The sequence below is a fragment of the Aedes aegypti genome, chromosome 3 (assembly GCF_002204515.2).
Source record: "Aedes aegypti strain LVP_AGWG chromosome 3, AaegL5.0 Primary Assembly, whole genome shotgun sequence".
NCBI classification, from domain to species: domain Eukaryota; kingdom Metazoa; phylum Arthropoda; class Insecta; order Diptera; family Culicidae; genus Aedes; species Aedes aegypti.
Window position 1 is genome coordinate 404,266,028 of NC_035109.1, and position 16,654 is coordinate 404,282,681.

The 16,654-nt window shown below is 38.1% G+C and overlaps 2 protein-coding genes across 2 annotated transcripts; one reads left to right on the top strand and one right to left on the bottom strand.

The window, feature by feature from the left end:
• Positions 1–88: 88 nt before the first annotated feature.
• On the top strand, positions 89–3,680 carry LOC5566705 (zinc finger protein 58). Its single transcript, XM_001651063.2, has 4 exons — positions 89–300; positions 1,612–1,875; positions 1,933–2,453; positions 3,487–3,680. Exons 1-3 carry the CDS (start codon positions 190–192, stop codon positions 2,398–2,400), a joined length of 843 nt encoding a protein of 280 aa, XP_001651113.1. The 5' UTR covers positions 89–189; the 3' UTR covers positions 2,401–2,453; positions 3,487–3,680.
• A 5,494-nt stretch (positions 3,681–9,174) lies between these two features.
• Positions 9,175–11,378, bottom strand: LOC5566704 (PR domain zinc finger protein 5). The gene is made up of 2 exons (XM_001651062.2): positions 11,264–11,378; positions 9,175–11,185 (listed from the first exon to the last, which is right to left on the bottom strand). The coding sequence occupies exons 1-2, from the start codon at positions 11,306–11,308 to the stop codon at positions 9,638–9,640; spliced, it is 1,593 nt and encodes a 530-aa protein (XP_001651112.1). The 5' UTR covers positions 11,309–11,378; the 3' UTR covers positions 9,175–9,637.
• Between the last annotated feature and the right edge of the window lie 5,276 nt (positions 11,379–16,654).

Genomic DNA, 16,654 nt, shown 5'->3' on the forward strand with positions numbered 1-16,654 from the left:
ATAGTGTGCGAAAAAAAATGCCGGCTTTGAATGTTTGAGTTAAATCGCCGTTTTCTCCCGTTGTCAGATTACTTCAGACAGGTATCGAAACGAAATGTTTGAAAACAAGGAATCTGATAAATTCAGTTATTTATTTACTAAGCTTCCAAGTTAAAGTCTCTTCCAAAAATATCGATTGAAACTGGAGAAATGGATTCCACTACGAGGATAGAGCAAGCAAGTGAAGCTGAACGCATCCGGTGTTGGATTTGTTCGGCAAAGTTTTTCGATAGTGAGCAACAGTATCAAGATCATACCGAGGTAAGATTATTTATTCTATTCAGAATTAAATCCTTCATTTCAACATTTTTTAAATAAAGTAATTTGTTACATTTCATTGACCTTGTGAATATTTTGTAATAAAATGCTATCTTCTCAGTACATTTACGTTTCTCACATTACAACCTATACTGCATATGATACTTAATATAACTAATCTGTCTGACTCAGAATTATTTTCAAAATTTTATTCATAATTCTCTGCAGAGCTTTCTTCCTGGTATTACAACAGCTAGTCGATATTGGTACAGCATACAACATGACCAGCCTGAAATTTGTTTGACGATAAAAAGCATGGTTTTAAGACAAAGTTTCGATTTTCTGTTAATAAGTGGATACAGAAATTTCATATATTTGTTACATTTGTTGAAAGTGATTTTTGATAAACTTAATTTCAGCTGACCAATTTATTGGAACCCCTCTCATCGTGACAACATGTCTACCTGAAGGTTTCAAATAAAGAGCTTTTGGTTTATGTGGGAATATTATTAGTTGCGTTTTGGAAGCATTAGGAGAAATCTTCCATTTTTGCAAGTATGAAGAAAACATATCCAAACTTTTATGCAATCTACTACAGATGACACGCAGGCTTTGTCCTTTGTGCAAGGAGATCTGCGTCATCCGCCAACAAAGATTTTTAAAATCCCTAAGGTAACTTAGGTAAGTCAGATGTGAAATTATTGTATAATATTGGTCCCAAAATGCTGCCTTGAGGAACACCAGCTCTTACAGGAAGTCTTTCAGACTAGGTGTTCTGATAATTAACCTGAAGCGTACGATTTGACAGATGACTTTGGATAATTCTAAAAATGTATGTTGGAAAATTAAAGATTTTAATTTTACAACAAAGGCTTATTCCAAATACTGTCGAATGTTTTTTCTATGTCTAGAAGAAGAAGACCAGTAGAATAGCCTACAGTTTGTTGGAATGAATCAAATTAGTTACACGTAAAACTTTTCATAGTCAAAAATTGAATTTTCGTTGATGTGAACCATCATTCTGTTCAAAATTACCTTTTCAAAAAGTTTACTGGTAGAGGGAAAAAAGCTGATTGGACGATAGCTTAAAGCTTATGCAGGATTTTCGTCCGGTTTCAAAATTGGTACAATCTTGTAATTTTTCTTATTGTCAGCATATTTTGCCAACTGAAAACATTTGTTTAATTAATCAACCAATAACGATAAGCTACTCCCTGGAAGTTTATTGATAAGGATTAACAATTCCGTCATTACCGGGGCCTCCAAATTTTGATTTTTTTTTTAAAATACTTCTCAACACTTGCACTATTGCAGAAAATCCATCAAGGATTCCGTTATCGATGCGAGGAATGTCCAAACGAAATACTCTTTCGAGAGATCACCGACGCCCGAAATCATGTGGACGAGCTACATGACCTCAACCTGCAAGAATGCCCCTCCTGCCAAAACACCTTCAACGAGTTCAACCTGCGGAAGCATTTGAGAGAAGCTCATGGTGAGACTCGACAGTACAAATGTGCTCTTTGTGAAAATCGCAAAACGTTCGATGATCGCGACACCTACGAGCAACATATTCAGGTAAGTTCTGAACCATCAAACACGTAATGTCGGAACTTGATGCCCATCATGTTGTAGGATCAACACCAAGGCCACCGCGTGAAGTGTCCCATCTGCCATCGGATGCTGAAGAGCAAACTGAAGCCCCACCTGGACTACATCCACTCGGAAGGAACGGCAAAGTGTTACATCTGCAACAAGCAGTACAGCAACAAGTACAAACTGATGCGGCACCTAAAGTGCCACATGGATCCCAAGGTGCCGGGAGCGCAAGTGCGCTGCGAACGATGCGATGAAACATTCGAAAGTGTGGCCAAACTGAACTACCACAAGGCGAAGCATCAAACGAAGGTGTTCCAGTGCGATAAATGTTCCAAGATGTTCTACCGACAAGAAGCTCTGGAACAGCATCAAAAAGTGCACGAGGCGAAGCGAGATGATCTAAGATATACTAGAACAGATCAGAGCCAACTAGATTATCCTTCGTTGTATCGAAAGCAAATGAAGGGGGAAAAGCTTGGTGAAGTTATCGAACAAATCAATTAAACTGATTAGAAGGACATCGATTGCAAGGATTGAAATCTACAGTGTTTCAATAAGTATGTGATACTACCTCTAGACGAAATTACACAAAATTGAATTTGCACAAAATCGAGCTCTTCTGGACCAAATTATTATGTGTGTAATTTCAAAACATTCTGAAATCAGCACTAATTCGATTTTTCAGCATGTGTGAAAGATGTGTTGGCTCAGAAGAACACGATTTTGTGTAACTTTTTTTTTTAATGTATGCACTCAAGATAATGTCCTCATTTGATGCATGTGCAAACCTATATGGATTTTTGCAATGGGGGTTTGCATATGGAAGGTATGTGCGAAATCAATGTTTTGTCGCCAATCTTTATTTCCATTGAAAGTATGAATACTTCATATCCAATCCATAACCCAAACACATACTTTACATGGGCGGCTACAATGGAGTATAATGATTGGACAAATCATATTAATGAACGTTTTTGGTTTTCCTTGTTATATCTAATAATGATCAAAAATAAAGAAGAAAAGTTTATTGTATAGATTGATAGACATATTACAACAGCTTCAATATGTGGTATGATGAAGCAGACAAACCAAAAATTGCTTGTTGAGGCAACTCGTGTTGGTCTTTATTCTCAGCACATCTCTGTGGGCAGCGAGGTGGTTAGTTCATCAATCGGTTTATTGCTATAATATTCTCTGCATAAAAGTAGATTAAGTTAAACAATATCATAGTGTTGGTTTTCAGCCATAATTACCTTCCAAGTCAAACAAAATATCGCTGAACAAATGCAGCTTATTAGGATCACCACCGCGAAAACTTTTTACGGTCGCCATATTTTTACACAATGTGCTTCAGAAGAATGCATACATTGCACATACTTTGAATATATTTCAAATGGCGTATATGTGCTGCAAATATAAGGTATTTAATACTATCATAGTGTGTATATGGCACACATAAAACTAATGATTTGGAAAATTTGAGCAACGTATGTGCAAATCCACATTAATTCAAGGGAGTCATTTTCTTGAGTGTGGGCGTAGCTAGGATTTCCATCGAAAGTGCTTCATAAGTTCATTCACAAATTTCAGGATCGCAGCAAGCTGTGGGCGCGGGCGACTGCATTTTGAATTTTCTGTCACGTTTATTTCGGTTTCTCAAATTTTTGATTCAGCTGGTGAAAAATATATTCGGCTGAAGGTGTCATTCCGATTGTAAATATTCTTTGTAAAGTGATAAAAGTGTTTTATTTTTGAGAAAATAAATTCATAGATGGCTTGTGTTAGATTTTGCGTGATTATGCTGGTGCTTCGGCTGGTACTATGCCACCCGGATAGATTTATCGTTAGAGCATATTAGTTATAGTTATGAGATCTGATGGTGAGGGTCAGTGTTTTCTTAAAATAAGTATTGGAAAAAGTGACAAAACCCCATTCAATTCTTATCGTTGTGCTACCCAAAGTTAAAGAATATTTAAAACGAAAAGGAAATGCCCAGTTTTGCTCCTTTTATTCTGTTCACTCAGCTTCATCGACGACACACCCATTCCGTAAATCAAAAAACGGGATCATCTTCCTCTGCGACTCGGATGCGGAAGCGGATCATTTTTCAACAAAATGATTTAAACTTTTTGCAGAGACTGCGACTTTATTCGGCGTTAGGACAAACGGATGGCTTTGGTGAGTTCGTTCCGATTGAACTGCTTATTTTCAATGTAATAGGGGCTACTTCTGTATCATAGGGTTGGGTTGATTTATCGTCTCGTTTCAGAGAGCGAGTGATGGCGCTCAAACCAAAGCTCATTAGCTAGAAAATAAGGTGGAAATACCTGTACCCCATCGCCAGAAAGCAAGCGCGCATGGAGTAACATTAACACTCTTAGCTACGTCACACCCAACGTTGATAAAAACATTTCATTCACACTTGTACCCAATTACAAAACATATACCTAACTACACATACACTTGATATAAATCCGGTCGCATCATTCGCTTATAATGAATCCTAGACCATTACCGTACGCTATATCCAACTCCTTGACATCTATGAGGGCGTCGGTGAGTCGCTGGCCTCTCTTTAAGTAGGTGTCATACCATCATTATCCTTCCCTTTCCTCGTAACGGAGAAGATGGGCGTGGCCGGCAATGAAAATTTCCGAAATAGCTTTTCATAAGCAATTGGAATATGAGTGATAAAGTAACCAACATGACAGCTTTTTGTAAAAATATTTCTTGCTGTAGTTCTTGCTGCAATATTTTGTAATAGGAATCTCTGTTTTAATATTTTAAGAAGTCGCAAAATTGGTTCCCCTAGAGAAATATATGCGACATGTTCTAGATAAAGTTTGTCATAATTCCAAGCAAAAATTGAAACAAAACACTTGAAGTAACACCTGAAAAGTGAAAAGGTAGGGGAAAAGCACCAATTTTCGACCCATTCATACGATATTGGTATGAAAATCCGAATATTGGTAGGGAACCTGGTCCAATTCGGACCCTGTTCTAATTCGGACCATCAAGCATTTCTCAATACTGGCGCTACTGTAAAGATCGTGGGTACCGTTTTTCTGCTCACCGTTTGGCTTAGATCTAACACAATAAATTTGACGCTTTTCAGTTATTACGTTTGATTTTTATATTAGTTTATTGTTTTGAAGTGCTCAGGTGTACTGTCGGTTGGCGTTATTTCCAAGCTTCTATAAGCGACAATAATTATCCAATCTCTCTGTGTTATTTTATAATCGAATCACCCTAGCCTAAGCTTTCATCTGACCATATGGTTTTGATATGTCTATGCACCGTTTGTGCTCAACGAGTTTGAAAATCTCAAAATGTGTGTTGGTCCAATCCGGACCTTTTGATATGGTTCAATACGGACCTCTTGATTTTCAACGTGTACTCAGTCTATTCTAAGAGCTCCACCCCGTGAAAATCTTCCCGACTCAATCGAAAATCACAGAAGTTGTAATATTGATTAATAGTGACTTTGTTTCTGTAGCGGTCAAGAAAATGGCTTCGCAAAAAATCTAAGAAATGAGGTAGATTACCAAAAACTAAAGGAATCAATAAATCAGCAACTTGAAAAGCATCTTCATCAATACCACAGCCAAGCTTTATCCAAAATAGTTTGGCAATACGCTATAAAAAACGTTTACGAGTAGTATATAAGAACAATACAGTCAACTATCCCTTATCCGATTTACTGTGTTTTTGTTCACAAGCTCGAAGGAAAACGCAGTCCCTTCAATATAGTGTACTTCAATCCATAAATATAAGTAGGTACTTCTCAAACTTGAATTTCCGAGACTTCGAGTCTGTTTGTTGTCTGTTTCAGTTTCCCATACAAGTTCACCTTTCAAACCCGATATTTCATAGCAAAGTTTCAATGTGTGGAAAATTTTACAATATTCAACTTCAAAATTACTTTTTCGAATGTATTTTGTCAAAATAAATAAAAAAAAGCTCTAAAATTTGAAAATATGTGTACTTCATCTCGATAGCTCCCATACACGATAGTCTGTTCAAAATCGAGTCAGGAATAGTTGACCGTACCCAATTTTGAACAAGTTTCCGACATATTTTTTAATGAAATTCATATTTCACTTGAGCTTGTTCTGACTCGAATTAGTTTGAAATTTCTCATACATTGAGTTCATTTTTTATGCTTGCGCTTGCAGAAAAAGTTCAATAAGCTTTGATACCAAACAAATCTGAGTAAGATTTTGTTACTAACATTGCAAATAACGATGAAATATAGAATGGTCCGAATTAGAACATGGGGGGACCGAATTGGAACAGGGTTGGTCCAATTCGGACCTTTTGGAGAAGTTGGTTCAAACATGTCTAGCCATGTCCTGGTAGGAGCTATCACAAAACTCTCTGAGAGAAAAATGTGCGCGCTGAATTGCGCTTTCTCGAAAACATAAAACTTTTCATGCCATTCATCGTGCTGAAAAGATATGGCCAAAAAACTGTTACTAGGTCCGAATTGGACCATGTTCCCCTACATAACATAATTCTTGTAAATCGAAAATAAGTGTTTTTCTCCTAGTTTTGTCAAAATTCCTGGGTTTTTTGGCGAAGGAATTCTTCAAATTTGCCAGAATCTCTGTGAGATTTTTTGAGTAACTTATAAAGAAGTCCTTGAGAGGGCTTTAAAAGAATTCCTAGATTAATGAAATCCCAGAGAATCGCCTGCAGACATATGGTGCAGAACCACTTGGGCACTTCCATGATTCACTTTGGCATTGGGGGGGGTTTTCTTGGACTAATTGTCTGAAACTTTGCTATAAGAAGCACATCAGCACATTGTGGCCAAATATGAGCTTTGTAGCTTTCAAAAAACTTCATTGCCGAAGTGAATCAAAAGTGCCAAGAATAGGATCCGGCTCCCTACCTAGTATAATCCCAAAAGGAATAATATTGGAGGTATACTCCTATAAAATATTGAATATCCTATGTATTCTGAAACCGTTATTTGATAGTAACTAGAAACTATTGAGGGTAAATTACTGGAAGAGCTGGAGTTATTTTGGTTGAATTCAAGAAAAATTATCGGAAAAATTTCTGAGGGAATTACTTGTGGTACCCCTCCCTACTAAGGGCAATTATTAAAGTTTTCAATGAAAATCCTGGTTTCTGTAGGGATGCTCCAGAAATTAGAGGAATTTCTGAAGGAATCTCGAAAAAAAGTTTTTGGGGAGTTCTCAGAGGTATTTTTTTTAAAATAATTTTATGTTTCAGTTCAATCTTCAAGATTTTCTCAGAGTATTTAAGTAGGATTTTTTTCTGGTCAAACTGGAACAATTTCTAAAGGAGTGTCTTGAGAAATTATTGAAGTTAAACTTAGATTAATTTAACACGGAATAAAAGAAAATGATTATCTAAGAATTTCCTTGAAACAAAATAATAACTGAAACTACTGGTGGATTTTTCCTAAAGAATTATCTAAGAAACTTTCTACTTTTCAAAAATGAATAAATCTCCAGAAACTTTAAAAAACATATGTACGTGCGAACAAGGTTCTTTCAAAGTTTCGTTAGCAAATATTCCAAAGATTCCTCCAGAAACTTCCATAGCATGGCATCGTACACAAATTACGTAACGCATAGATGGGAAGAGGGGGTTTAAGCTCCCGTTACTTATTATTACAATAGGAGGATGGGAGGTTCTGATTACCGTTACATAGAAAATTTTCGAGATTGAAAAAATCAAACGTCCATAGCGGAGAAAATGCGTTTACTTGACGGGAAAAGAAGATATTGTTATTTAAAACAAAGAAAAATATTTACACAGCACAAGCATCTTTTCGTAACCAATTTCAAAAATATGGGGAAGTAGTCTTGAGCGAGCGTTACGTTATTAGAGAGGGGGGGAAGTCAAAAATATATATTTTTAGCGTTACGTAATTTGTGTACCATGCCTATTCTTAGTTGTTTCGTCATGAACTCGTCCTTTAAGAATACTTCAAAACTCTATTCACATTTCCAAATTTTCCTTTGTAGACTACTTTTAAAAAGTTCCTGAACGAGTACACGAGCACATTTCTTGAAAAACATGTAATTTTTTAAGGTTCCATCTTAGACGAATACCTAAAAGAATTCTTATTCCCTTAAGTTGTATAATTCCTGGAAAAATCCTGTGTGTTTTTCTAAAACCTTTCCATAAGAGTTCCATAGATTAATTCTTGACATGTTGATTAATTTATGAATGAACTTCTGGAACAATCTTTAGCGGCATTTCCAAAAAACATCCTCAGGTATGGGAGGACGTGTTGAGGAATAAGAAATGGAGTCCCAGGAGGAATTCCTGAGGAGGCTGATACGTCTCGTATTTATCGACTACTTATTACGGACTACCCGTCAAAGTCCGTAATATATTTTACGAGAAATCTCACAAAATATTGTTATGAAATTCGAAAGGTTTCTGCAAAGAACATTGCCACCAGGAACACTTAGGAAAATTCGAATTTTATTTATAAGCTTCATACATTTCCTCAGAAATAGACTGACCAGAAGCTAACATGATAAAAACAAGACAAATAAATGACAAATTCGCAATAATTTGGAAGATACAAAATCCGCGAAATTTGCTGTCGATCGCAAAAATCAGGATATACCATGAATAGGCCAAAGCTGGAACATATGTGTGCAAATCGCAGCAATAAGGCTATAGTAAAAACTAAAATGGCAGCGGATTGTTTTTTCTCCACTCGTAGAAAAATCCAAAATTTGAAGCGAAGAAAAAAGGCAAATCAAACCCATAATGTAAACTATTTACATAATAGGGTGCCGTTGCCAATAGTGAATTATCTAAGCAAAAAATCATATCGTAATAACGAAAAGTCCTAAAATAGTTTTTTGGGCGTCTGTAAAATAGTGATTAAAATGAAGTTTTGAGCATAAAGCCACTATTGATACACGTGTTCCAGTAGTTGCGCTAGTGCCCCAGTAGTAGCCGTTTGGTAATGATGCAAGGAATTTAAACAAAATAGTTGATATTTACATAGGTTTAACATTTTTCCCTCGGAGCAGCAACTGAAATCTCCCGAAAGAAGCATTAGGATCATCTCTGGGACTTTTTTTTTATTCAATTTTATATATCTATTTAAAAACCTGCTGCCTTCTGTTGATCCACTACTGGAACACGACGGCAACTTCTGGTGCAATGGAGTTAAATTATTGCGAAAACTTAACTATTTATATGATTTGGTAAAACAAAATGCTGAGATTTGGTTAATCGACTAAATTAGAGGTAATTTATTCATAAAAATAGCGCATGTCGTTTTATCGAAAAATGTACGTTTTATTCCATTGTTCAATTTACTGATACATTACAACCATTGGTGCCGGTGTGCTACTTTACTTCTGTTTGTAACTTTTTCGATATATCATCTTACTTTAAATTAATTGTGGTTTTGAACATTTTTTATACGATTTGACAGTTCTCGACTACCATTCTTCCATGAGTTGTGTTGCAAGTTTGAAAAACTTTCAACTTTGAATAATGTTCGGTAAGATCTTTTTCAGACTTTCTTTTTTACTTTCAAAACTTCCCCAAGAAATCTATCATGACGGAATTATTCCAAAAATATTTGTGCTGGAGACAATCTTTGGGAAATTCAAATACACGATTCATTATCGTAGCGATAATAAATCGTGTATTGGTCAGGGCAGATGACGCAAGCCCAACCCACCCTAATTAGATACGCCCATGACTATTTCCGGTAATAACACAACTTGATTTAGCTTTGATCGGAATGTGCAGCTAAATGCACTGCATACCGTTCCTTTCCTTTTATAATTGCATTACACACCGGGCAGGTCATCTTCTGATGAACATATTTGCCCTTCAGATGACAATATAACCCCGCGCTAGTTGCAAATTTCTTATCACATTCCTTACAGGCGAATTTCTTCTCCAACACTCGATCCGGATCGTGCGTTTTCATGTGTGCTACAAGAATGTAATTGTGTTTGAACCTGCGATCGCAAAGTTCACAAGCATGCCTTCCGGTTGATCCTGGGACCATTCGTTGGTTCAGCTGGCCATTATTTCTCTGGTGCGATTTGACGTGCAGTTCGAGACCGACTTTCCGCTTGAATACTCGACCGCATTCTTCACAGACAAATTTTCCTGTCATTTCATGAGTTGTCAGGTGCTGTCGAAGATCCGCCGCAAGATGGAACCGTTTTGTACAATGGGGACATTTTTCCGCAGGTTCGGTGTGGGACTTCTTCTGATGGTATCGCATCTGGGCCCTGTTGGCAAAACTCAACCCACAGAGATCGCAAACGGCCGCCTTGGCTTTGTGGATCTTGGCCACGTGATTCTTCAAGAGCGCACGGTTACGAAACGTTTTCGAGCACAGGTCGCACTTGGAAGGTTCATGTTCGTTGATTTCGGCAGATTTTTGGCGAGCTGTTGCGCTGACTTTACATCGCGATCCGGTGTGTACGATCAAGTGCTTCCGATTGCGGAACGTTTTGGCACAATGTGGACACCGCAAGTGATGGCCGTCGTGAATTTCATGAACGTGATTCCAATAGATGTTCTCTTCATAGGTTTTGTCGTCTTCACACAATGCACAGGTGAAAACATGTTCATGTATTCTTCGTTCCTTATATGTAGATCGTTTGCGATCCTCACTGTTCTGATGATTAGAAACATGTTTCTCAAATCCTTCTCTAGATATGAACCTTTCTTCACATTCAACGCATTCAAATACCAACCGTCCCAAGCAGTTAGTCCTATGCTTCCACTGTTCATCTCGTACGTACCCTTCCAAGCAGATATCGCATCTTTGACTAAACCCACCATGATCATCTCGAATGTGTTCTTCGTACTGCTGAACTCCTCTGAAAAATAATCGACAAATGAGGCATCGATTGACTTTCTCCTCCGGATGACATGCTCGCATGTGATCCGCCAAAGTTTTCCTATTGACACTGCGTTCGCCACAAAACGAGCACTCAACCTTCAAGCTTTCTAGAGAAATTACACTAGGCTTTTCGTCCAGTAACGCAGAGGTATCATCTTGAGTCACATTCGAGTTAGAATAGGTACCATCGGGCAGTGCTAGCGATTCTGACTTTATGCTAATATCATCGTCGAAGGACTCGTCGCCTTCGATCAATTCTTGATCTTCATGTAATTCGTTTTCTAATGTTGGATCGTGTTTGATCTCAAAATTTATATCGGAATCTTCGCTATCACTCTCGAACTCCGCTGTGAATAGGTCTGTCAGACATCGGTTGCATAGATGGTGTTGTGTGGTTAAATCGACTTCAATCTGATCAAATAGCAGAGTTATATGATTTGTAACAATGTTATACGGTAAGGACAATATAAGAAGATAGAAATCTCTTACCGCCGTTAATTTTTCGTCCGTTTCATAGCAAATGGTGCAATGCATTATAACAAACAACACTTTCCGATGGATTTTGTTGTATAAACAAAATTCATCCTGAATTATATGAACCTGTACAGAAGTATCATATATGTGCTTGTGTATGCGTGTAAGTGCCTACCTCTGTAACTCATTTATAATACGTCAATACTTTTATAGCACAAATTCACTCGTTCGTATTTGAGTAATTTTTTTCATTTTCCTTATTGAACATAGAAGTGTATTGGATTATCAATGCTTATTTTTTCTAAAACAAAACATAAAATCTGTTAAACCTTCGGAATATTCCACTACAAACTTGAAATAATATTACCTTTCGCTTAAATTGACTTTGTTGACTAAAAATTCTTTTGTTCAATGGGTCAAACCCTCTTCAAATTTTGAACTCAACTTACACTAAACCAAAACGGTTAAAATCAAACAATCATAATCGATATTAAGATATCTTAAGTATCTTTTCGTAATGGAAATTTTCTTGACTTCCCTGCCCATACAGTATCATCGTACCTGCCACACGATATACGAATGCTAAAATGGCAACTTCGGCAAAGAAAGCTCTCAGTTAATAACTGTGGAAGTGGTCATCGAACACTAAGCTGAGAAGCAGGCTCTGTCCCAGTGAGGACGTTAATGCCAAGAAGAAGAAGAAGAACTTAACAAGAATTGCTTCATGATACTATTACCAAAGAAATAAACAAGATGAAAAAAATTGCTGAAGACATTCTTAATGTGAGTCATTAATATTTTAGAATAAATCTTTCATATTTTTCAAAAATTGTTATTATTTTAGATGCGTGGTAAAATCCCTCAAAAATGTTAGTTGGAATTCAAATTATGACGGCCGTGTTGTGAAAATTTCATTCAAATCGGTTATGATGTATCATAATGAAGGTTCTTGCTGTTTAGTGAAATACCTATAAATAAATGAAAATCGAATTTACTACTAAACTATTTAACTCCAATTTAGTTTATATCAGAGGCGCGTCCACATTCGAAACCATGGGTATTTAGGACAAACGTTGGCAAATATTTTGTATCACTGCGTAGCTAAGAAAAAAAAATAAAAAATGGACTGTAAATGGAAAGTTATTATATTTGAGGGACTCAAACGCAAAGGGGTGTAAGTAACATTTTGGTCGGTTTTGAGTTGAGTTTTGAGTTCTACTGTTTCCAAGCTTTCTAACGATATTTTTAGATGATTTTTCCGCTCAACAGAAAAAATAACATATTTCTTAGAAGACTGGTATGTTTTTTTTAACTCTCACACAAGATTTTCTTAAAACTAGGTTCGTCGTTACCACAAGAATAAGGAAGCTTTCTGTCTGAAAAATTAGGAAATTAGAAAACAGAACAAAAACAAACAAAAACCTAATAGTAGTCAGTAGATAAGAGTTTGATTCGTCATTGCATCAGAGCAGAAATTTATTTAATATCTAACACTTTTTTTTTTTTTGAGAAGTTTAGATACCTCAAGAATTAAACCTGGATTTTCCCAAAGAGAATCGCAGAAATGGAATTTCTTCAAAGATTAATTCAGAAACCATCTGAATTCCTCCAAAAATCGCTTGTGAAGTTTTTCAAGAAAGTCATAACTCCTCCAAGATTCTATACAATGTTTGATCCAAATGCTACAAATGCTGTAGAACCTGTAAACTGGTGTGACAACTTAAATAAACGTTTGAAGATTGCATGGGCTTTTTTTAGAAACTTTTAAAGAAATGTTGGGTAAAACTGCAGGAGTAATACTTGGATGAAATGCTGGAAAAAAAATTTAGAAAAAAATCGATGTGTTCGTAGAACCCTTCAAGGAATTTTATATTTCTGAGAAGAAACGTGGATGAATTCTTGAAGAAATCCACATGAATGGCCGATTTGAAAAAAAAAAACAATTTCTAAGCTAGTTTTTTAAACACTCTGGAATGAGCCTTTGTTGATTTCCTTGGAAGAATTTCTGCAGAAATCTTTGGCGAATCTCTTAGAGTAAAAACCTGGAGAATTCGGTTAAAGGATTAATAAAAATATATATGGATAGTTTCTGAAAAAAATCAAGGTAACGTCGGACGGGGCTACTTGGACATTCCATTTCATTCCAGGGGCTAGTTTGGACACTCACGTTTTGTACTTATTAGCAGCGTAAATATTAATCTGAGAAATTTTGTGTCTTCAGCACTTTTATTAACCAATATATGCTCTAACACTAGGCATGATTTTTTTCTTGGAACAACATCAACAATAATAGGATAAACAAGAAAACATTTCAAAAAAGCTCGAATAAATATTCACAAGGTATAAAACATTGGCTATACAAACATTGTCTGAATTTTTCCCATGTCGTGGAAACTTATTGGGAGCATCACAAAACTATCGAATCGTCATGTTTCATGAAAATCTTGTGATTTGTTTTGCTTAAAATTCTTGTTTTATTAAAATAATTGATCAAAGGTCTTATTTTTGTGAATTTTATTATATTATAATGTTTTGGTTTGTGTATTTCACAACATAAAAAAAATAAAATAAATGTTTGTAAAAGTGAATAGACATAAAACACACATATTCCAATACGTACCAATGCCAAATTCACAACATAATTTATAAAAAAAACTATTTTTCGTCATATTTTACATGAATTTGTAGTACAGAACAGTTGCATCCTTAAAATGCTTAGATCAAACCAGCTCTAAACTGCTAAGAAGCTAAAAGCATATTACAAAAGCAAACCTACTTCTTTACGATCTTGCTAAACTTTACTTTATAGATTGCGTTTTTAATGAAAATTACTTACTGGTATTAAATTAGTTATCGGTATTGATGTGATCCTTCAACATATCGTTCATATAACAGTAAGAAAAAAAAGAGATTTGTACATAACTCATTTATCATCGCAGTAACTAGTAGTTGTCAGCTATAAAGTGGGGGCAGCGTTTATGGTAACGCCGTCACTGCACCGCCACGCTGGCAACACAAGAGAGAGAGAAGCGAAAGTGAACGATCATTCTTTTCATACCCATTAGTCTGTACCCGATATACGAAAGAATAAAGACGTTTAGAGTAAACGGTCCCGCGAGTTAAAAAGTTTTTTCCCTCTATCACGATACGCATTGTCCGGAGTGTTCCGGTGTTCCGCTGGCCTGTTGGGTGTCCGTATTCGTCGGTCGGTCCACTCTGTTGCCCTACAGGTTCATGGGCCCAGAGTCAGTGAATTGGGAAAAGTGTTTTCCGGGACAGAAAGTGCTTCGCGGAAGCCATTAGTGTGCGAAAAAGTTTTCGGCGTGGGTACGATTGGTACAGTTCTGTCGGCGGTTGCATTTGGCTCGAGCTGCAGAGCAGCGCGCGGTTGTGATAGTGTGCGTGTGATTTGGAGCACTCGAGCAGTGCGCGTTTTCGGTTGCTGGTGTGTTCGAGGCTGGAAGAAATTTCTAGCGTAACAGGTGAAAGAGGCCTGATTGGAAAAGTTTTCGTTCTCGTCGCGTGTGTGTCGATCGGAGAAGAAAATGAGTGAGAAATTTCTGTTCGCTCGTCTGAACAACCAGAATTTCCCCGTGTGGAAAACGCGTATGGAAATGTATTTGAAGCGCGAAGAACTGTGGAAAGTGATAAGAGACGCAGCACCAGAGCCGGTCAGTGATGACTGGACGAAGAGTGACGAAAAGGCGCTGGCGATGATTGTCCTAGGTGTTGAGGACAGCCAGTTGAATTTAGTGCGTGGTGTTGCGACGGCAGTGGAAGCGTGGAATAAATTAAAAGATTTTCACGAAAAGACGTCGATGACGTCAAGAGTGTCATTGCTTCGTCGCATATGCAGCTTGAATATGTGCGAAGGGGACAATATCGAGAAGCACTTGTATGAGTTGGAAGAGCTTTTCGATAAGTTGGCTTGCGCCGGTCAGGAAATGGAGATGCCGCTTAAAATCGCGATGATCTATCGCAGCTTGCCAGAGTCTTACGGCAGTTTGGTTACCGCTCTGGAAGGTAGACCGGATGCCGATCAGACAATGGAGCTGGTCAAGCAAAAGCTGATTGACGAGCATCAGCGCCGGCAAGAACGTTCGGGCGATGCCGGTGAAAACGCGATGAAGATGTATAGCAGGAAGAAGAAGAGCGATAAAGTGTGTTTTCAGTGCGGCAAACCGGGACATTTCCGCCGAAATTGTCCGCAGCTGAAAAGCGGCCCGAGCGGCAGTGATGTGAAGCGCGATTCAAAACCTAAATCCGGTAGTGCGAAAGCGAAGCAAGCAGAAGAAAGTGATTCGGCGATCTGTTTTGTGGCTGGAAATAAATGCAGTGGACCTTGGATTGTCGACAGTGGATGTTCCAGCCACATGACGAACGATAAGTCGTTCTTTGACAAACTGGACACGAGTGTAAAGGTGAAAGTGATCCTGGCCGATGGGTCAGAGACAATGTCCGGAGGAATCGGAGAAGGCACAGTGAAATGTGTGAGCGGTGAAAACAGTTTGGTGAACATTCCGTTCAAAGACGTGTTATACGTGCCTGCACTGGACAGTGGACTCATTTCGGTGAGAAAACTCGTGAAGAGAGGACTGAAAGTGGAATTCAGTGGTTCGAGATGTGAGATCTTGTCCGCGCAAGGTAAAATAGTGGCTGTGGCGGAACCTCGCGGCAATCTATTCGCGTTGAAGGTTGCAGAAGAAGCTCGGCTGGGCAAGGAAGCTCGGCACCTGCAGAATTGCCAGCATACCTGGCACCGCCGGTTTGGTCACCGGGATCCGGCGGCATTGGATGAGATCCAAAGGAAGGAGCTTTCTGACGACTTCAAGATTCAGGATTGCGGGATCCGGCAGGTTTGTCAACCTTGCCTTGAAGGTAAATCATGTAGAATTCCATTTCCTAAAACCGCGAGCAATCGGACCCAACGTGTTCTCGACGTCGTTCATACTGATGTATGTGGTCCGATGGCAAACGTAACGCCAGGAGGTGCCCGCTATCTAATGACAATCATTGATGATTATAGTAGATACACCGTCGTGTGTCTACTGAAGCGTAAGAGCGGTGTAGCTGATTGCATTAAGAAATATGTCGCGCACGTCAAGAACATGTTTGGTCGGGCTCCATGTGTAATAAGATCAGACGGCGGGGGTGAATATACCGGTCATGACTTGAAGCGGTATTATGAGCAGGAAGGCATTCAGGCGCAGTTCACCGCGGCCTACTCCCCTCAGCAGAACGGAGTAGCCGAGCGGAAGAATCGCTCACTCCAAGAAATGGCCACATGTATGCTTCTTGACGCCGGCCTTGATAAAAAGTACTGGGGGGAGGCGGTGGCTACTGCAGCGTATTTACAGAATAGGCTACCATCCCGCGCCGTCGATACTACACCTTACGAAAGGTGGT